The following is a 23492-nucleotide window of genomic DNA, read 5'->3' as shown; positions in this document are numbered from 1 at the left end:
CATTGAGACAAAGGCTAGGTCAGAGGCTCTGCCAAGGATGCTGCTACAGATAAGGCCACTGGCTTTTTACATGCTTCTTGCTGCTTGGTTATTACAAGGGAAACTGGAAAGGCTTGAGTAAGAGTCCCACAGCCGTTTCTGTATGATCATGCAAAGATGGACTCCAGGGGCGATTCACAGGTCACGGTGTGTAGCAAGATACGGCGCAACCGCCAACCTGCGCCAGGCCCTGTAAGAGCTGTTCCTTGACAGATTTCATTTCTCACGCACCCCAGTGACCTAACTTGCCACTTCACCATTCAACCATTAAATAAAAACAGCAATGAAGACAACAGCTACAGAAACGACCAAAAAGAACTCTGGCCAACTCCAAGCAATTAAAAAAAAAAAATCTAATAAGTGACAATTAGCTGGTTCCTAGCAGACCAACAGCAAATACATTTTACCTCCACAGACACTTCACAAGCATTTCAGGAAGACTCCTCCAGATTGTAAAACCTCCAAGTTTACTTTGCCTTCAAAGCTGCTAATACAAACCACACCATTCTCCACAAAACTGGATTTTTAACTTTGAAATACAGCATAGCTAATCATGTGTTGCTGGTTTTCCAGGTGTGTTCCCTAAGCCAGCACATCCCACCTGTGAACCTGCACTGTTTACAGGAGCAATGACTTAGGGCAATACAGAAAGATGGTGTTTGTAGAAAAGCAAGTTCACGGCAGTGCTTTGTCGTCATCTTTGTACAGCAGGGGCAGTAAAGTACAACAATTAAGTAGACTCTATCCCCGAAAAGAATCCACTTCCCAACAAATGAAGGCAATGCTGCCAACGATTCCCTTTAATCACGCACAGAAAGGCACAGGACCAAAGCAGAATGGGTTTCAGACTGGGTGGCCTACTTCATCTCTCCTCTTCCACTGAAATTTCATCTGAGGAGACTTTTGAGCTATGAATTACAGCAAACCACCCAGAACCACACCACATCATAATCAGACTCTAAGAACTGTACAGAGATGACTTTATCCCAAATGGACACAAAGTTTTTAAATTTCGGGAAGTTTTAAAGTCTTATTCATCAAAGATGGCAACGACTAAGGAACAAAAAGAAACAGTTTAACTGAGCTGTCAGGAAGTCTAGACTCCTTAAAAGCATAGGACAGTCAAATTACTAAGGTCATCAATAACTAGGAGTAAGTTCTATGGCTCTTAGTAAAAAACCAAGACAGGTGGCTTGGCTCTGAAGAGATACTTCTTGGCAAATATTCCCATGTACTTTATGAAGATGACTAAACATGGAAAACTCTCCATAAAGTAAAAAAGGAAGCATCAAGTTGGACCACTGCATGGTCAGATAACATGGATTTTAGAAAATCTGTTATACTAAAACTCATTCTTCTCACTGCTATCCCCCATAGTGAAATGGATCCAAAGACAAACATTCTAGAGAAAGTATCTTTTTATAATTCTGCCAGATACAACATTTTTAAAAATCACCAAACTTATACAGATAATTAGGTCTATAACAAAAGTATTTATAAGTACTTAAGAGTAGAAATGAGCTGCAGAGAAGCTTTTTACAGAACGAGATGTGGGCTGACACTTCAGTCACAGCAGCGCTCAGCGGCTTCGAGCCTTCGGAGCCTTCTGAAGGAAGCAGGCCGCAGGGCTTGCTCATGACCGCCGGCACAAACAACTGCTGTGCGCAAGTGTTGCCAGCACTCAAATGCCTACTGCGTTTTAAAATTCACAGAAAACTCTCAGAGCAAAGAGTAAAAACATCTCGATGAGGATCTTGATTTTATTCACACTATTTATCCCAGGCCTATTTTTTGCCACAGTAAAATAAAAGTTCAAAAATAACCAACTTTACACATGATACATAATGTACATGGAAAAGTCCTGGTAGAGGGTGAGGGAAAAACCAGAGCTGCACAATACAATTGGCTGTTGCCTGTCATTTAGTAGAAGGTGTCTCGCCACTGAAATTGGACTCAAAAGTGCAAAAGGAAAGCATTTTAAAAACCAAACCTAGAATTCAACTTTGTATGTTGAGACTCAGTTTTATTTACGCTACTGACTAGGTAAAAAGTATACATGTTTAGTCTGCGGTACAGCTGATGTATCTGCAACTTTCCTACTTCAATCTCTATACAAAGTCACTGCCGACTGATCAATGATGTCAAAGGGCTTGGAATAACCAAAAGGTATAAAAAAGTTTGCAGTCTTGCCCCAAGATACAAAAACTGAATTTTAAACAATGTCAAAACATACATGATTTAAACAGTATATGAAAAAAAGTCACACATCAAATCAAGTACAAAAATATCCAAACTACCTATTACGAACGGCAATGTTTCCATTATTCTGCACAGTTCTGAACATAGACTAGTCATTACTCTAGCTGAAGCACTGCCTCCTCAGAGCCCTGGAGCATCAGGCAGGGCAACACTGCTTTTAGTGTTCTATAAATACAAACCTTCTCCCTGTGAACTAAGGGAAAGGCACTCCTCCCCTAGGCTTTTATAATCAACCCTGTGCCTAGAAATATAGAAGAATTCATCTACTGTTTAACAGGGCAAAAGTACACATCTTGATAATGGTCATTCATTAGGGATAAAAAAAATGTAACTTCAAATGGCATTTCTTTGACTGGTAATTGTAAAGAATTGTCAATATGCACACAGATTAGTGTTTTGTCTTGGAAAAAAACCCTGAAGTCTGCAAGACAGTATGAATTTAATTCATCTTCACTGTTTAACTTGCAAAAAACATTCTGGATAAAAGGTGATAAAAGGTTTTTAAAACAGAGTGAAGTTGCTTTTGGTAAAAGCGACTCGCCCATGTGTCACCTGAGCACAGTGTGTTCCATGGTAACTTGCCCGCTAAGTAACAGGTGAGTTCACTTTCAGAACTTCTCAGTCTTAAAATCAGCAACATTGAATTTATCCTGCAGAGTAACCCACCAGTGTCTTGTGTATAAGGAGCCCTTACACACTTAAAGGGCTGACTCCCCAGCACTGGAATGACCCCGTCACACATAACAACCAGTGAAGACTTAGTAAGAAGTGGTTCTTCCTCATCTTCAAGCTCTGAGTCATGCCTGAAAGTTCTAAAATAGAAAAAAAAAAGTTTTAATTCAGTTTCTGTCTGCTAAGAGCAAGGCAGCAAACACATCTTTCAACCCTTTATGAAAAGACAGAGCAGAACAAAAATGCAATAGATCTTCAGATTATAAACACGAGTATATTTCATAGTCCACCATGCTGAAATGGTTAGCATGTCCACGGTGAGAGGTCTCAGTCTAAGGGCTGTGGGTCTGCAATGGGCATGGTGTGGAGGACTTCGTCCAGGAGCTGGAGAGCTCGGTGGAGGTGAATCTCAATCCAGCATGGCGTTTCTTTGATGCTCTGTCTTGGATAATCTGGGCCCCAGCCCTTCACAAAGCTCATCCTGAGTATGCACAATCGCCGGAGGTCGTCTACACCAATGCCAGCAGCAGCAGACAGACCTACCAGAAGAAGCACGGAGCAGTCAGCAGCGGGCTCTCTCCCCATCCCCCGCCACGCTGCCTTCTTTACTGTTTTTCTCAGCATACAACTTCTTTGTCAAAAGTCAAAAGTAACTACAGATCTAAACCCATCAATGGGCACTGAAAACCTGGTTATGACAGTCAGCATTCCACATATGTATTCTAACTACCAGAGAGCAAGTAAATTTCCACACTCCACCAATAATTCACCCATTTTCCTCTTTAGAAGCTGGCGGACAGGAGTAAGGACGGACTTGTCTGTAGAAGACAGGGCATGGCCACGGTTCTAAGAATCTCCGCGTCTAACCTGCCATACTAGAGTAAGGCATCACTGGTAATCAGATGTCACGTGCCTGGCCCCACACAGACCTCTCAGTTGACTTCTATCTGTATCTCAGTTTTGAGATAATATGGGGGGAAGGAATAGATAAAAGTAAGAAATTCAATACTAGTCTGAATTCTTAAGGAAACAGAACATGTCTGTAATACTGAAACTAGTAAGTAGTTCAGATCCCCATCTTTTTTAACTGAATTAGTGATTATGTCTCATATACCCCTAAGTTGTGAACTTCTAAACTTCTCAACTTGCATGTGCTATGGAAAGAACTACAGGCCACTGCAGGCTTCTTGGCCAGTGTGATTTGCTTACCACACTAAAGAAGTTAAGAATGAATAGTTAGTTATGCCTTCAGGTGTGGAAGATGGGTACCATGTGTTTCCATCATAAAAGTCTATAGTCAGGAATTTAACTCTGCAGTAAAAAATTCCCCATCAGTGTGAAACCTGGCACAGTTCAATTTTACCCTAAGACTAAAAGTCTACAAGTTATACCTTCATGCAGCTCTCTGTGCTCAGCACACTGTGTCTAACGGAGGTGTCCACCTCTGAGCCTGGCTGGTGAGGCAACAAATTTAACAAGCAAAGAGGAGAAACTAAGTATAAAAAACCCACTGATCCCCTAATGTAAACGGGATCTCATTTCAGGCGAAGTGAAACTATTACAGAAGAAAGGATTTTTTACACATTCAAATGTTATAACCCAGCTAAAAATTTTTTTCTATTATTGCTTAAAACAATCAACTGAGTGAATCAAGATTAAAAGCCACTATTATATTTTGCACAGAAAAATCAAAAGCAGACATACTGATCGCTGGAGCTATTCCACCTACGGACCCAGGACCAGGGATGTTTCCTGCCACGGCTGCTGCCTGGGCAGCGGCTGCTGCTTGTGCGGTGGCCGCCTGTTGTTGCATCTGCCGGTGACACTGCCGCAAATCAAAGACCTTTCAAAAGGAAAAGTTAAGTTTAATATGAGTCCAATACCAAAGATCCACTCATCAAAAGCCAAGAAGCACTATACCAACAATCAAGAACTCCATTTCCATTTGCCTCTTACAAGAAAAGAGCTAATTAGCAAGTTTTAAAATTCAGGGCTTTTCCAAAGTACCCAGGTTTGATCATCAGCACCCACATTACAACTCACACTGTGTAACTGCAGTGCCAGGGGATTTGGTTGCCCTCTTCTAGCCGCCAGGGGGCTCCAGACACTCATGTGGTGAAGACAGAGGGGGAAGCAAAGCACCCAGACACATACCTAAGTTCTCAAACAATATTTTAAAAATGTTTTCGCAGAGTGTACAGTTTGGAGATCAGCAGGAGGCACACCTCACTGTCTGGACAGATCCCTGTGGGCCAGCAGTGCCTAGCTTGTGAAGAGCTGCCCGTCCGTGTCCGGTGAACACGTAAGGAAGCCCATCCTCTCACAGTTAGACCACCATGTTTTCCTTAAGCTGCAAAGGACAGCACTGAGCACCTGGCCAACATCCTTGACGACACTTGCAATATTAAAGTACAGCAAACTGCACTGTCACTACGTAAGAAAACACCTAGATTCTGTGTGAGAGTATACAGTGAGTATGTGAACGGCCATGACAGCCAGAAGAGGCTGGTCAATCCCCTGGAGCCAGAGCTGCAGGCAGTCATGCGATGCCTCAGGTAAATCCTCTGAAGATCAACAAGCACTCTTAACACGGTCCTAAAGCTTTGGAGAAAGTACTTTGCCAACTAACCGGTATTTCCAATCCTCAATCTAGAAAACTAGTTTTAATGAAATCCAAATTACTGGGTTTTCTAAATAAATGAAACCTTTGATGTTTTATCTAAAGTTATCAATAGTCATCTAGGTTTAATCCTGACCCCTGATATGAATTTCATAGTTTTGTGTGTTTTACATTACCTATATGTAATCACTTTTTAAAACCCACCATTGTGATAAGAGTAACTTATGTATTCTTTTGCAGGGGAAGGCCTCACTATATAGTCCTAGCTAGTTTGGAACTCACTTGTGTAGGTTAGACTAGCCTGCAACTCTTCCTGAATCTGCCTCCCAAGACCTGGACTACAGGTGTGTACCACCATGCCTAGCCCATGTGTAATCTTATTTTCTAAACATGGGCTCAACAATGCTCAAGATTCCTCCCCACCCATCAACCAAATAATCTTCACATAAAGGCACAGTAGAATTATGTTGTAAGTGATCACACATACAACTGACGGCACAGTATGCCAGCAGCACATATTACAAGAAACTACAAAAACAAAACCTGACAACTTGAATCTGAAGATGAATAAAAACAATGCACCAGGAACCGTTCTTCCATGATCATTCTTGTAAATGTAAGACTGGAAAACAACGTTTTCAGCTAAGCCATACAAAACTTACGAGACTGTACATCTGCTGGCTTCACACAATAAATGGTTGGCTATACACACAACATATTCTCTCTTACAGAATGGGAAACTAAGTACAATCATTGACACAAAACCATCTTCATTTCAGGATCATCTACGTTGACAGAGCAGTTCAAAGAAAACAAAGGTTGTAAGTGTTCTTTTTAGTACAGATACAAACAAGTATTTCTGACCCGCCACTCATAAGCTAACGAACAACTTCACTATGCTCCCATTTATGGTTGCGTCTTCTGTAGTTGCTCTTATGTATGTTTATTACAAACTCATTACATAACACACACGAGTACAGCATCTTCAGTATACTACCTCTTTCAATCAAGAGACAAATTTTGCATTTCTTTGATAAGGCTCAATTATAATTCTGCATCAGCTTGAATTAACATCAGGAAATAGCCTGGAGGAGAAAGAAACACAGTGGTGTACTACTATGTACACCTACGAATTAAAACTGCAGAAAGCATTTACTAAGTTACCTAGCCTAAAAGTAGAGATCACAATATGGGACTGGTTTACGGTTCAGTGCTTAAGAATACTTGTTATTCTTATGGATTCCCAGAACCCACGTGGTGGCTCACAACCATCTGTGATCCCATATCCAGGGGACTTGCCATTGTCTTCTGACCTCTGCAAGCACTAGGCACACATGTGACACACACACACACACACACACACACACACACACACACATATGCTGGTAAAACATTCATACATACAAAAAACTTTACAAAGCCATCAAGTACAGATGTTGGAAATAAACTAAACTTAATGAATTCATAACACTTTCCAACCTAGCTCCATATAAACAACTTTTTGTCTTAAAAGCCTCTCCTGTCTCTTTCTAATCCGGTACTCCGTAAGGGTGAAGCCATGTTCAGCTCGAGCGCCAAGACTGTGAAGCCCAACAGCAAGAAGCCGGACGAATTCTAGCCTGGCATCTCTCAGGCACTGCTCCAGGTGCTCAGCATCACTGCAGCCAAGATTTGAAGTTGGTGGTGATCAGAAAGCTATCATAATTTTTGTACCAGTTCCTCAGCTGAAATCTTCCCAGAAAATCCAAGTCGGGCTAGCTCGTGAACTGGAGAAAAAGTTCAGTAGGAAGCATGTGGTTTTCACTGCTCAGAGGAGGATTCTGCCCAAGCCAACCTGGAAAAGCCGCATGAAAAATAAGAAGCGCCAGAAGCCGCACCCTGACAGCAGAGCACGAAGCCATCCTTGGGGACTTGCTCTTCCCACGTGAAATTGTGGGTAGGAAGATCCGTGTGAAACTGGACGGTAGCGGCTCCTAAAGGGTCATTCAGACAAAGCACAGCAGAGCAACATGGAGCACAAGGTGGAAACCTTTCCTGGTGTGTTTAAGAAGCTCACAGGCAAGGATGTTAACTTTGAATTTGCTGAGTTTCAGTTGTAAAGAAAATGACTGAATAAAGTGTCATTCATAGTAATTTTTTTAAAGCATCTTCTGCTTCATCCCCCAATATGTGTGTGTTCAAAAGCAAATCAGATTCAATATTAGAAAAACTGCATATCCATTAGTGTTGGTAAAAAACAGATGAACTGAACCCTTCACATACTAGTGGAAATATATGGCTTTTGTCAAACTGGTCCAGCAGATTCTCCTAGACAGGGTTGCTATTGCTGTGATGAAATACCATCAACAAAAACAACTGGGGAGGAAAGGGTTTATTTCACTCACACTTCCATATCAAAAGCAGTAAGGCAAGAACTCAAGTAGGCAGGAACTGATGGAGAAGTGTTGCTTACTAGCCTGGTCCCCATGGATAACTGAGAACCTAGGGCCACCACATTTATTGCAAAAATATGTGATTACCATAAAAATCTGCGCACACAGTGAACTATCAAAAAAATTTACCAAAACTTTAAAACAATGATTAAGACTAGCCAAAAAGCAAAACCAACCCATCAACTGGTAATACAAACAAAACAAAACAAAACAAACAAAACCTCACAGCAAACAGCTGAGACTGAAGACAAAGTTACTACCACTTCCAAGACCGTAAGAGGGTAAAGACAGAAATCCACCTTCCAGTGTTCAGGATACAACTAGGCATCTGCCAATAAATCAAGCACTGGCTAAACAATTTGACAGTCAGTTCAGATGTGCCCCAGGGTGCAAATGTAGCCCATAGCTGCAAAGGTGTCAGAGAAACAAGCTCAAGGGAATTCAATTCTGTGCATACACAGAGGAGGGAACTAAACTCCCCCAGAAGGCAAAGTCCCCCTGCCTCCTCCTCGTTATACAATCTGGCTCTGAAATACGGGTTCCAGTGGCAACAAAACCACCCTACAGAGAAAAGTTAATGAAAGGGAAAAAATTAAGATAAAGACAAAGAAACAATTCTTTCAAAATGAACTTGCCAACCAAATAAAACGAAGCACAAGTCATATAAATCCAATGACACTACCAGATTAGACAAAGCCCTGGTGCGATTTAGCATTCCATTAAACTGGGTGCAGTGTCCTATGCTTGTAATCCCAGCACTCAGGCCGGGGCAGGGGCGGAGGAGGGAAGAGGACCAACCCCAGCCACTAACAAGTACACTGCTGTCCAGGTGCTGTGAAAGCCTGCCTCAAAACAAAACACAAATAGTAACACAAACAATAAAACATAAAAATTCCTTGTAGAAAAGTTAAAAACTATAAACATTTCTCTTTTAAAATTCTTTTTTTCCCTCTAAAACAAGGTTTCTCTGTATAGCCTTGGCTATCCTAGTCTTGTGTTGTAGACCAGGCTAGCCCTGACCTCACAGAGATCTGCCTGCTTCTGCCTCCCAGAGTACTAGGAACTGCAAAAATTTCGTTAAGCAAACTATGCAATGATACAACTGTTGTGAAATTATTCCACACCAAAAATTAATAAATAAAGCATGGAGAAAACAAAAGACTGGCAAAATCACATGTCAAGGACCACAGGAACACAGGAGTGGCAATTTTGTCTACACCTGGTATGTTTCTAAGCTTCAAAAAAGAGCCAGGTGGTGGTTCATATGCGTACTTAGGAGTTCTAGACCAGGAAGGGCTACACAGTGAAGCACCGTCTCTAAAAAACCCCAGGCCACAGGTAACCTTAAAAAAAAAAAAAAAAAAAAAAAAGACGGGGTTTCTTTGTGTAGCCTTGGCTGTCCTGAACTTTGTAGACCAGGCTGGTCTTGAACTCACAATGATCCACCTGCCTCTGCCTCTCGAGTGCTGGGATTACAGGCATGTACCCAAATGCCCAGCTACAGGCATCCTTTAATTGAACTAAGTGAAATGATACAGAACATGTGTACAACTATGAAGCATTTCCATTTCTGTGCCGGGATTGGGCTACATTCTCTGTAACAGAAGCATTTCCTAAACTCCAGTGGTAAGATACAAACTCAGTCCTACCACTGTGACAGCTGACAAGGAAGGTGCTCCTGGTAGCTGAAAAATCTGAAGTTGAAAATATATTTAAACTCATTGTACCTATTTCTCTCTTCTCAAAGGAGCATTTGTTAAAAATAAAATTGAGGCCGGGTGGTGGTGGTGCACACCTTTAACCCCAGCACTTGGGAGGCAGTGACTAGTGGATCTCAGTGAGTTCAAGGCCAGCCTGGTCTACAAAGTGAGTTCAGGACAGCCAAGGATACACAGAGAAACCTTGCCTTGAAAAACCAAAATAAATAAATAAATAAATATTATTACTATTAATAATAACAACAACAATAAATAAAATTGAGGTGTGCTGAATATGTAACAATCAATTTTTTAAAAAATCTCTGGTTTCTTAGCATCTTAATTTGCAGTTTTATGAAGGGCTGAGGACATAGCTCAGTGGTAGAGCATGTGCCTAGCACTGAAAGAAAAGATTCCATCCCTTAAAAAATATTAACTTTATATCTGTCTTCTATAAACTCTTAAACACCAGCTAAAATGAAATTCTAGTTTGATTTTTCCACCAATTTCATGTTGGAGAGTACAAGTTTGGAGATTTCAGTCAGTGTTTTCAAGAATCTATGTATCACTCTAAGCAACTGCACAAATCTCAAAACACTAGGACATAAAAGTAACCCCAGAACTAGACGCACACTTACAGCCATGAAGGTTCTATACTCGAAACACATGTGTACTTTGCTGTTGTGGTGCTTGTTTGTTGAGACAGTGCTCACTGTGCAGCCAAGGCTGGCCACTCCCCGGCTCACATCACAAGATGGCCTCACCACCTCTGGCCACAGCGTACCAACCTAAGACAGGTCTCCACTCCCCTCACCTCCACTTCCAGGCGTCAGCAACAGAGAGCTCGTGACGTGTGAAATACTGACATGCACGCGCCACTGACCTTTATATATGCACTTGGGTAGATCTTATGCACAGCGTCACCAGGTGCTCGTCCAGCTTCTCTGTCCAGGTAGTAGCTCTGTACAAAGACTGCATGGTCACTAAGGCACCTGACCCAGACGTCACCTTCACCCTTACACTCCAGCTGCACACCTTTGCCTATGTGCAACCTGAGGAAGGGAAGACAGAATTATACTTCATCTTAGTTATAAGAAGTTTTATTTCAGGTGCATAGCAATAATAAAGAATAAAAATATAATATAATGTCTAAAATAGCCATTGTTACCAGCTTTTATATTTCTTTTCCTTTTTGTATATTAAGAAATAAATACATTCACCTCTATGTAAACAAATGCAATACTTACTATATCAGCACACAAATTTTATTTAACCTTCACAAATCAATGAAGTAAACGCTATACTTTTTTTTTTTTTTTTGGTTTTTCCAGACAAGGTTTCTCTTGGGTAGCTTTGGCTGTCTTGGACTTGCTTTGTAGACTAGTCTGTCCTTGAACTCATAGCAATCTGCCTGCCTCTGCCTGAGTGCCAGGATCACAGGCGTGCACCACCACACCTAGTTAAATTCTATAGTTTTAAAAAAGATTTTGTGTGTGTGTGTGTGTGTGTGTTGGAGGTGCCCATGAAGGTCTGAAGTAGCAGATCCCTTGGAGCTACAGTTACCAGTAGCTGTGGGTGCTGGGAACTGAACGTCACTCCTCTAGAAATATAACAAATATTTTTAATGACTGAGCTACCTCTCCAAACCCATATAATTTCTACTTTTTATAAGGAAATTGAGTCTTATATGCTACATTGCCCAAATCATCAGCCACTAACAACATACAACCATTTGAAATACATTTAAAATTCAACTGCTCAATCACATGAGCCATATTTTAAGTGTTCAAAAGCCACATGTGGCTAATGGCTGAGTGGAATAGCAAAGAAATCATAGCTATTCTAAAACAAAGAAAACTTGCTGTTTTTTTATAACTATATTTAGCAATAGCTACAATTAGAATGGACTGCTTTCAAGGTCTAAATATTGAAAATGACTTTTCCTCCTTTATATTTAAGACTCATACATATAAAACAATGATCTAGAATAAAAGTTAATGTACTATTTGTTTTTCTCACTAAGCATACCTTGCTCTCTCAATAGCTTCTGTCCTGTGCACATTGGAGAGCTGACCCAAGCAAAAGCGATCTCCTCCAGAAGGATCCACGTATCCATCCACAGTTACAATAGGGCAGCTTGAAGGAACCTTAAACGTCTCTCCTACTTGAACATCCATTTCAAAGTAAGCAATAGAACACCAATACTCAGGAGCTACAGAACATAAATGAAAAAGAACATTCATCTACGAAACAGATATTAGGGAAGAAGGGACTTTTTCACCCCACTAAACAAGGATGAAGGGATGAAGGGGTAATGAAGCACACAAAAACCTGTACTACGACAATGTAATACACTTTAAAAGTAGTGGTTCCCTATCTTATTTGCAGTACTTCTACCCTGACACTCCAAGGGCCAAGTCAACGGAGAATTTAAAGAACATGAGAAATCAGATTCTAGCCAGGTGGTGGTGGCAAATACCTTTAATTCAAGCACTTGGGGGTGGGGGGTAGAGGCAGAGGTAGAGGCAGGCAGATCTCAATGAGGTAGGCCTGGTCTACAGAGTGAGCTCCAGAACAGCCAGGGCTACACAGAGAAACCCTGTCCCAAAAATCAAAATAAATAGATTAGATAGGTAGATAACATAGACAGGCAGACAGACAGACAGACAGGGCTCTAAAATAAAATGTTCTATCATGACAGTTCATGTGATTGCACATCTGTTGTCTAAATTTTCTTTTCTTTATTTTTTTATTAAATGTATATTTTTTTTACTTATAAGTTGTCTGAATTTTCAATTTTAAAAAGTACACCAAGCCTAAGGCATGGTCTATGGTATGTTATTACAGACTCCTAATTAGAATAAAGTTATAAATCAGCCAACATATTCCTGCTTACATTTATACTTATTATGCACTTATTTTACACAGATATTATTAACTGTCTATCAAAAAAGGTCATTTGCCTAATGTACATAAACAGTAAGGTATATTTTTAGAAGTTATTTTAGTGAGTCAACTAGCACAATTTTAGCTCTGAACATTTTAAATGACTAGCTAGAGGTGGGACAGAAGAAAAAGACAATGCTTCCTTTGGATTGCCAATATAAACAGTGAACTATTTCTGATTTTGTTTGCATTATTAAAGAAAGTTCATATACATGTAATTTGTTTGGTTTTCCTTTTATAATTTATTTAATAGATACATATAGAACATCTAGGAATTTTTGGTAGTATATACAAAACAAGCAAACAAGAGAGTTTACAGTCTCACAGAGATTCCTCACACAGGTACAGGGGCAAATGAGCAGATGAACATGAGCGACACTGCTAAGAGAATTAGGGAGAGGAAGAGGAAGACAGGCAGTGGAGGAGGGGAAAGGGGAAACATTATAGGACAGAAGACGGCTAGAGGAGCACTCCATCTCAGAAAGCTGAGGGACATTCTACCTAAAAACTCAAGACCTGAATGAGAAGCCCTATTTGTACCACAATGTGTTATAAAATCTGTATAATCTGAATCAAAACTTCAGTGAGGCCAAACATAAAAGTAATGGGTGCGTGTGAAATAATCTCAGAAAAGTATCACAGTTACTGCTCACACTTCTCATCCAGGTCTATAGTAAAAGAGCAAACATGCCGTAGGAAATATGAAAAACATGCAGTTGGACAACAACAACAGAAAGACATGAACTTGAAGTCACAGGCAAGTAACAGCAGCAGTCACCAGGAAAGAGACACCAACATCACTTCTCTGCAATGGTCATCTATAGTCTCAAACTATGAGCCAAAACGAACCCTTTCTTCCTTCACTTGCTCTCTTCAGGTATTGCCATGACAACAAGAGAAGGAAGCAGCTAGACTTTTCAGGTAGCAAATTGTCTCTGTCATTTTTTTTTCACTTTGGAAGCTGCTAACCTGTACTTCCAGTTTACTCAGGTAATTAATTGTATTCCTTGTCAAGACTGATGGGGTTGAAGACCAGATAGTTTAACTTTACAATTAAGCTTAGTTGTTTAGGGGTTAAGATGTTTTAAGTTGGTAGAGATTAGATAGAATAGTGATTTACAATCAGAATTTTAGACTTACCAAATAGGAAAGATGTTTTCTTCAAGGTTGCCAAATACAAATAGCCAAAACACTACAAATATAACATTTATATAGTTCCTGATTGTTTTATGGTTCTTCTTGCTGTATGCAGTTTATTATATACATGTGTGTACTAATATAAATGTATATGTAAAAAAAGTTTTTTTAAAAAAGAGAAGCAGCTAATACATAACGTACCTAACTGCTTTGCGGAACTCTGTCTAGCAACAAAGCCATGCCCAGTGAGGGGTCACTAGGCCACATGAAGGCATGTCTGTGAAGCCAGCACTCGGGGAGGTAACACATGAGGACTGTGAGTGAGGCCGGCCTGGACCAGCTAGTTCCAGGCTATACAAGAAGACTGTGTCTAAAACACAAAAAAGGGGAGGATGGGATGGGGGTGGGGGGAAGTAAATGACTCAAAATGTTTAAATACTTTGTAATATCAATCCAATCAATTCATTGCAAATATAACTCTTCCTTCTTTCTTCTTCTTCTTCTTTTTTTGAAACAGGGTTTCTCCGTGTAGCCTTGACTGTCCTGGAACTCACTCTGTAGACCAAGCTAGCCTCGAACTCCAGAGATCCGCCTGCCTCTGCCTCCCCAGTGCTGGGACTGAGGATTTGTGCTACCACCCAGCTGGAAATACGAGTCTTTAAATATATTTGTTTAGGACATATAAAATATATCTAAATGATTGCTTAAACACTAGTTTTGAAATATTTGTGAAATTATTTTCTATAGCTAAAAAAACTTTTTAAAAAGATTATTTTTTTTATTTTGTGAATATGTTTGTCTACATATATGTATGTGTACCACATGTGTGCAGAACCCAAAGAGGCCGGAACAGAATCCCCGTTCCCCTGACTACAGCTGTAAATGGTTGTGAGCTGCTACATGGGTACTGAGAGTCAAACCCAGGCTCTTCAGGTGAGCAGCCACTGCTCCCAGCTGCTGACCGTCTCACCAGCCCCCAACAGTAAAACCTTTACTGAAGGCATCAGATTATGTTAGGGACAGTAGCAACCAGCAAACAAGAAGCAGGTAAACTAACTGAAGCCAGAATTGAAGCCACTTAAAAATTACCCAAATTTCTAACAATAATAAAAACTAATACCACTTACAAGATCTCTGAGTAAACAGTATAAAAACAAAAATGTAGCTACAAAATAAATACAATGCTAAGGGTGGGGCTTCCAATTACAATGTATTTCCCAGCTTCCACTGAATGCCAAAGCTTAACTTTAGGCCAAAGCCAACTCAAACAATAAAAAGTTTTGTAGCCTCCATGTTTAAGAAAACTAAACTTTTATCATTATCCACTGAAGTATCTGCAAATGCACCACCCTTCCATTACTCCCCTCTGACCACGTTCCTGCCTAATTCCCAGACACCACACAGCGGCGATGCCTGTAGAGACTGCAGCTTTCCACGGGGTGACACAGACTGACCTGCTAAGAGCTGGAAAGAGTTTAGACGGGTTAAGAATGAAGCCTAAGTTGTACTGGGTTACACCATAGACCAGAAATGGAAACCCAAGACCTAAGAAAGTAGAAGGGAGAGAGTTTTATTTGTAAAGACACAGGCTACAGTGGGAGAGAGCTTGACAGTGTTGGCTACGACACGAAAAGCTTCTTCATTATCAGCACCCAGAAGGAAAGGTTTTATTTTAAAACTATGGAAAGCTAATAGAAAATGTCCTTTAAGCTTTTTTGCATATTTTTGCAATTTTGCCTCAAGGTCCAAACGGCAGATAATGACAGATACCTCCGCAGCCTCTCAGGACCAACGTGAACAAGAGGCTGCGGGGAGTATCAGTCCAGAGAGCAAGTGGGTGCTGCAGCGCAGCTCAAAGGCGCTCACACTGGGCGTGAACTTGGTCTCTGTGACGAGCCTTTGCCAAGTCAACAAAACCAACCCCATGAAGTACATGGGCAGCGTATCACAACAGCCAGGAAAACCAGCTGTAAAGGAGACATCCATCCCCTCATTTTGGAGGTTGTTTTGGTTTGGGTTTTACAATATAAGAACTCAGCTAAATATTGTTGGTAAAAGGGGAGTGGATCATAAAGCACTGGTTTTACAAATATTGCTCAATTATAATGGAAAATAAATCTCTCCAAAATATTATCTTTAATTTCTGAAATAAAAGTAAGGTAATACCCACCTGGACAGAGACCTAATGGACTCACTGAATTAATTCCTCTCGTTATTACTCAGATCTGAATGTGATGCCCTGAACATCTTCTATGAGCACTGAACAAGCACTCTTGAAACACACCCAAAGTTGGTAAAGTTCAATCCATCAGTGTTTTAAAACAAATAATTGACCTTCTGAAGAATATTTAGGTAGGGGTTGGTGGTGCACACAGAGAGAGGTGGATCTCTGTGAACTGAGGCAGCCTGTTAGTTAGTTCCAAGACAGCCAAGGCTACATAAGGGAAGAAGAGTACTTAACTGGTTTCATTTCTATTTGTTCAGTAAGGAAAGTGGATGTGTGTGCTGGTTGCTGTAACTGGGTGTGGCCAGCAGCAGGGAAACAGACATGGGCAGTGAGAGTGAGGTGATAAATCTAGCATTCAGAATGTTCTCAACGTTTCTTGCCTCCTGATCCTACACCTTTGTGTATCTTTTTGTCTCAGGGGTTTTACTGCTGTGATAACAGACCATAACCAAAAGCACCTTGGGGAGAACAGGGTTTATCTCATCTTGCAAATGTCAAGTCACAATCCATCCCCGGGGAAAGTCAAGGCTAGCTGACGTCAGGAACTGAAGTGGAGCCCATGGAGAGACACTACTAGCTGGCATGTTCCTCTTTCAGCACCCAGGACCAGCAACCCAGGGATGGCACTGGCCACAGTGACTTGAGGTCTAAACTCGTATCGTCGCAGAACTAATCCTCTGCAATAGCTGGACAGAAGTCCCTTTAGGATGCACTGACCATTAAGCCCCTTCTGTGCTCTACTAAAGAACAGGCTGCTGCAGAGGTACCCTCATGTGCTCAATACTATTCTCTAAACAGTAGGGGCTATTTGGCCTCATCACCCTTTCTACTGAGAGAAGAATGAAGCAAATAACCCGCCATTATCTATCCCGCCACACATTCCACTCAGTATTACGTCTTTCATCAGAACCAGGCAGTCCTTACTCCTGCAGACCGTCTCCTCCTGAATACATCAAACCCTGAGGCCCACAAAGCACATAAGCCAGTACTGACTCTCAACAATGCTGCCCCAGAGCCAGCAAGAGTCTCATTCTTGCACCTCTCATTTTCTCCTTAAAATATATTTATCTAAACATAAACTAAGATCTTGATACAATGTTTCCAAAATGAAATTATTGCAGTATATGTTCATTAAGAATTACATCTACAGCCAGGCACGATGGCACAGGCCTTTAATCCCAGCACTTGGGAGGCAGAGGAAGGCAGATCTCTGAGTTTGAGACCAGGCTGGTCTACCGAGTGAGTTTTAGGACAGCCAAGGGTACACAGAGAAACCCTGTCTCGTAAAACCAAAAAAAGAAAAAGAAAAAAAGAACTACGCCTATTACGACTGGTGTCAATAAAGTCATTTTGTCTCTTGATCTAGGAGGTAGGTTAATCTCTATATGAGAAATGCTGTTAACACAAAGATCTTCTATCCAATCACTTTTAAGGAGCTAGAAAAAAACTTGAGGTCAACATAAATAACAAAACCCCATTTATACAACTCTTTAGAACTGTAAGTTATCTTTCACTTAAGAGAGTCGAGGGTCATTGTAGCTGTATTTTTCAGGTCTTTACTGAAAACATATAGTTATCCTACGTCCACAAAGGGTGGTTCTAGAAGAACCAGCAAGCACCAAAATCTGCAGAAGCTTCAAGTGTCTTATGTAAAATGATGTCATATTTGCAGTAATATACTAAAAGGCATGCGTAAATCATGAGAATAAATGCTACATGGTCTTTATTATATAAAGTACTTGAGTATCTTTAGAACTGGGTATCCAAGGGAGTCCTCGGAACAGAACCCTGCAAACACTAAGAGGCAACTAACTGTAAGTGCATCTTCTCACGTGAAGAAAATCAGTTATAAACAGAATTAGAGCCAGGGGCACGTGGCATACTCCTGTAATCCCAGCACTCTGGGAGGCAAACGCAGGCAGATCTCTGTGAGTTTGAGGCTAGTCTGGTTTACAAAGTGAGTCCAGGAGAATCAAGGCTACAGAGAAACCTTATTAAAAAAAAAAAAAAAAAGGAATTAGAAAATCTTGGGCTCCTACTGCTTGTTAGAGAAGGCCTTTGGCATCTCAAGCTTTCAGGGTTTTTCTTTTTCCCTGCTCCTACAAATTTAACTTAATGTTTTCTGAATTTCAGTTAGACAATTTGTACCTTTCTTATAAAACAGATTATTTCTGTTTTCAGCATCTACTTACTATTCTTCTGACATTTTAATTACATTTAGTGTATACACACTTGCACACATACATACACGGAGGTCAGAGAACAACTTGTGGAAGTCTGTCTCTCCGTCTTACCAGACTTGGCACGAACACCTACCTTCAGCCACAGAGCCATCTCACTAGCTGCTTCCCTAGATTTTTAAGTTATAGTATTGAAGTTGTTTTCCTTACGCTTAGTTCCAGTCTGCTGCACATTTATGTATGCAATGCCAAGATCTGGCAATTCTGTACTTAGTATCTAATTTTAAAATATAGTCTATGAGTGACTATCAGCGACTCTTAAACTGCTCATTAAGTCACAGTCACTATTACGCTGTCTGAGTTTCATTCCTGTGTAATATAATCGACAGGAGCACACATACCAATTATTCTAATAAAAATCTATATACAGGAGGCATACAGCTGTCAAAGAACAGTGTCACTGATATACTGTACATGGACTAGGAGAGTAACTTTCATATTTAAAAAAGTAATCTAATATAAAGATAAACAAAAATAAACACACAGGAAATCAATATGGAAATATACTTACCAGGATGATTAGAAATGGGAGGCTGGAATGCAAGTTCATTGTGAACTGGCCCTAAAGAAAACATAATAAAAACCCCATTTTATTTATTAAAAGTTTTCCAATGTTAAAACTTTTAATAAACCTTAAATATAAATATCATAAATATAAATATTAAAACTTGCTTAGATCAAGTTTATGCCATGCCCAAGAATTTACAAGCTTTATTTCCTGAATTTTTTTTGTGATATTAACAGCTAACCGTAGTGTTATCTGATAAATGCTATTTAATAATTTACAGCTAGCTATACAGGCAATACTTAATACAGATTATAAATTAATTATTCATGTAACAATAGTATAATTTATGATGCACTTAAAGTGCTAACCTTTCTAAAGTAAGTGCTTATGTTTATTAAGTTAGGAACATTTATATAATAGAACAGTAGCTATCATAATTGAAAGCTTATTCCTTAACACATTGTGCTAAAAAGTCACAGATTTACTACATAGACTTCTTACAATATTGCTTCAAGCAGACAAAATTACAACCCTTGAAGCTTAATAAGTTTAAACAAGTGACCAGCGATCATAGAACAAACCTACTATTGTACACACTGGTCTAGGCAGCCACTAGAAATCACACTCTCTGAACACATGTTAAGATAGTAACCTAACTGATATTAACAATACGTACATAGCATGACCCTCCCCGTATATACATGTCACACACACACACACACCCAGTTATATGACTGGAAGGAATAATGCTGAAGTAATATGCCTCAGTTATAAGATTCTAAGTAGTTGTATTAGTTATGCCTTTTGTACTTCCCTATATTTTTGGTACTATTACTCTTAAAATGAGAGGGAAAGAGATTTCATATTCATGGAAGATTTATATCCTTGATTATTTTCCCTCCATCCCTACACTTGTGATTTTAAACTCAAATGAGTAATGTTCCTATTCTGTCTGAATGTGGACTGTCTATAGTGTACCCTTCCCATGACTCCTTTATGGAGTATTAATAGGTATCTATAGTATCTATGACACTGACTCTATGGTGAGGGAAACCTTGAGATCAGAGTACTCAAGGGCTTAAGTCGACTGTGGGTGGTATACACACATGACCTAAAAACACATATAAAGCAAACAAACGAATGGAAATCAATGTGGTGTTGATGAACCATCAGCAACAGAGGAATGAATGTACTTAGTGAACATTGGTACAAAACAAAGTTATGATAACTATTAAAGGAACTGTTTATAAATAATATTGAAAAAGTAAAAGGCACTAATCATCTAATAAAATTAAATTAAAAGATGAATAAAAGATGCAAAACCATTTTTCTTAAGAAAATAGAAATCAAAGTCCTAGCTAGAAAAGAAAAAGGCCTGCTTCCAATGAAAAGAGAGCTTACAGTAATGTCCGGGATGGGGCGGCATAGGCGGGTGGTGCTGAAGATGGCCGTTTTGGTGGTGAGGCAAGTTAGGTGTGTATGGTGCAGTCCTACTTCCAGTCCAGGTGGTAGTGCTGTCTAAAAATTAAGGCCCATATGCATTAATTTGCTTTTGTAAAGGCTGCCTATTTATTTTCTCAACTATTTACAAGGTTTTGAAAAGCATGTACGTACTATGATGGTAAGTAGCTGGCTGACCAGTAAACCCGTTCTGCTGCTGCCCTGGCGGCGGCCCTGAAGCTATCGGCAACAGTCCTTCACTATGGCTGCCTGCCAGGATACTGGCCGGCTGACCTAGAGAAACAAGAAGACATTAACACAGCACATGTGTAGATGCAATGTTATGCTTTTATACAAAAATGAAGGGCTAATTATATCTGGTAATTCACAACTCTAAAAGTGGGTCAAGGGGAACTCACCAGTTACCTATCAAATAAAAAAAAAAAACTAAAAGCATCTATACAACCTTCAGAAGTTGTTCAAAATGTCCCTTTCTTAAGCACTACCTTCCTAACACTCATGCCTATTTCTTCACAGATCCTCTTCCAATGCTGAGAAGCACAGCATTTCAACCCAGACCACTCCGGACTTCCCTGATTTGGATCTCCAAAACCCAGGCAAGAAAATGTTGATAACAGAAAGTGAATTATCATGGCACATATCATGGTGCTGGTAATGGCAGGACAGTGGTGTTTAACAACAACAGGAAGCACAGGAGGCAAGTGTTTAAATGGAATAGGATGGCAAAGGCGAGAAACTTAACAGAAAACAAAACAAAACATAACAACTAGCTCCACACCAAACCAATACAGCATTTAGTAAAACAGCCGATAGAAACCCTATCAGTCAAATTCGAAACTTTTTCATGTCCACTTTTAAAAATCAGAATTACATTAAGAATGTCACTATACACCCAGATTTATATTAAATTAGTTGCTCCCTCTGTAATACACCAAGAAAATAGTTTCATTTGGCTCCCATTCTGCTCAAAATATGTTTCATGTTTTATTATCTGTCATTTTAAAGTTTCATTTTGTAAGTGAAAAAGCATATTTGTTCAAAGCAAGCATTAAGTCACGTTTATCCCATTTGGAAGACACTAAATGACATATAACTTACTGCTATTTGTCACTGACACCATTTTTCTTTTCTCATAAATGGAGTGCAATCAGATAAAGAAACTAAAAGTCACTGCAATCCATCTGCCAAGCATAGTGGTCCGGCTATAATCCCAGCCAAAAGAAACCTAAGCAAGAGGATTCAACGCCAGCTGAGCCATGATGGCAAGTTGCTTGTCTCCAAAAAAATAAAAAATAAAATAAAATAAATGACAACAACAAAACAAAAACAAGGCCTATTTCTCCCTCCACAGTGTAATTCCTTAAAACCAAGACCTGCAAACCCCTACACTCATCAACAGTGAGTCTTACCATCACAGTGGGTGACACAGACACAATATACAACCAGCTCATCTAAACAGCCTTTCAATTCTTCTATTTGTCTATTTCTTTTCTTTTAGTACTATCAATATATCTTTTTAGAAATGAGAAAAAACTTTTTACCACATGTTCTAAAATCTACAATATATATTTCAACTATAAACATGTACTTTAAAAACTACTAAGACAGAATTGGATATATTTCATTCACATCTTTTTCTGGCAAGCACAACTCTTGCTGCATGGAGGGGAGGAAAAAATGTCAAGATGAAGTCACTCTGGAAATTCTTGAACAAAGTTCAATCCCCAGAGAATATAAAAGAAGCTCATGCCTGCGCCCCAGCAGTGATCTACAGGTAAGCTGATGTCATCTAATTTTTCTTCATCTCTATTATTTCTGTCAACCACACTCCAAATGAGTAAATAAAAATACATTGGTAAGCCAGAGATGCAAGCTAGGGTGGCAGGCTGCATACATGTTGTCCTAGCATTTCAAGGGCTGAGTCATGGAAATCAGGAGTCCAAAGATGGCCTGGCTTATGGAGTGAAATGTTGTCTCAACCCCCTCCCCACCCAAAAAGGTATATACATACACATATATGTCAAATGTGCACACAAATTATCTGTGCTAAGATTGTGACTACTGAAACAAACCTCCTATTTATCCCAAAGATTAAAAGTTCAATGTTGAGTCTAATTGATACTAACATAGATAACTAGGAGTCTCTTCGGTAGTAACAAAATATCAATCCATATCAATCAACAACCTATTGCCAATATAGGTTTACAAACAATGTTCTTAATAATCAAAAGCAATTCATACTACTCACATGCTCCATAATTCATTAAAAAAATTTCTTTTCTTTTCACATCAGATGAATAATGTACCCACGTTGTAACAAGGTTTAATGAGAGGCACACGTCAGGCAAAGATGTGAATACTCAATCATAACGCTTATGAACCAAAAAAAGGATCAACTCATTTAAATTAAAAATAAGAATAATAATTAGCGCTAGGAAGATGGCTCAGTGGGTAAAACACTGCTCCGCAAGCATGAGGCCCTGAGTTCTAATCCCCAGAAGCACATAAAGCTGGATAACAGTGTGTACTATAATTCCTGCTAGGAGGTGAAGCCAAGGATCCCCAGAAGCTTACCAGACAGCGAGCCTGGCAGCTGCAGTTGCAAACAAGAGACCCTGACTCAAACAAAATGGAAAGAAAAGACAACAGCATAGGTTGTCCTTCAACTCCTGCATGTGCTCCACAGCAGGCGCACCATCACTCACACACACACACCACAGCAGGCGCACCATCACTCACACACACACACCACAGCAGGAGCACCATCACTCACACACACACCACAGCAGGCGCACCATCACTCACACACACACCACAGCAGGAGCACCATTACTCACACACACACCACAGCAGGCGCGCACACACCACAGCAGGTGCACCATCACTCACACACACACCACAGCAGGAGCACCATCACTCACACACACACCACAGCAGGAGCACCATCACTCACACACACACCACAGCAGGAGCACCATCACTCATACACACACACCACAGCAGGAGCACCATCACTCACACACACACACCACAGCAAGAGCACCATCACTCACACACACACACACACCACAGCAAGAGCACCATCACTCACACACACACACCACAGCAGGAGCACCATCACTCACACACACACACACACACACCACAGCAGGCGCACCATCACTCACACACACACCACAGCAGGAGCACCATCACTCACACACACACCACAGCAGGAGCACCATCACTCACACACACACCACAGCAGGAGCACC

General features: G+C 40.2%; 1 protein-coding gene and 1 pseudogene across 4 annotated transcripts in view; one reads left to right on the top strand and one right to left on the bottom strand.

Annotated features, from left to right (window-relative positions):
* Nucleotides 1-1781: 1781 nt before the first annotated feature.
* SMAD4 (SMAD family member 4) overlaps nucleotides 1782-23492 on the bottom strand; it is a 55111-nt gene continuing 33400 nt past the window's right edge. For all 3 annotated transcript variants that reach the window (XM_084781041.1, XM_084781042.1, XM_084781043.1), the window contains exons 6-12: nucleotides 20392-20511; nucleotides 20179-20295; nucleotides 18781-18831; nucleotides 11748-11931; nucleotides 10603-10771; nucleotides 4675-4813; nucleotides 1782-3509 (exon numbers count right to left, since the gene is read on the bottom strand). In XM_084781041.1, the coding sequence (XP_084637167.1) occupies nucleotides 3298-3509; nucleotides 4675-4813; nucleotides 10603-10771; nucleotides 11748-11931; nucleotides 18781-18831; nucleotides 20179-20295; nucleotides 20392-20511 (992 nt within the window). In that variant the 3' untranslated portion in view covers nucleotides 1782-3297. The remainder of the gene's footprint in view (nucleotides 3510-4674; nucleotides 4814-10602; nucleotides 10772-11747; nucleotides 11932-18780; nucleotides 18832-20178; nucleotides 20296-20391; nucleotides 20512-23492) is intronic.
* On the top strand, nucleotides 4820-8315 carry LOC311597019 (small ribosomal subunit protein eS7-like; annotated as a pseudogene). Its single transcript has one exon. The product of its transcript is annotated as a small ribosomal subunit protein eS7-like (transcript).

The sequence above is a fragment of the Acomys minous genome (assembly GCF_964271855.1).
Source record: "Acomys minous genome assembly, chromosome: 4".
Lineage (NCBI taxonomy): Eukaryota > Metazoa > Chordata > Mammalia > Rodentia > Muridae > Acomys > Acomys minous.
Note: the sequence above shows the minus strand (reverse complement) of the source record. Positions and strands in the feature narration are given on the sequence as shown.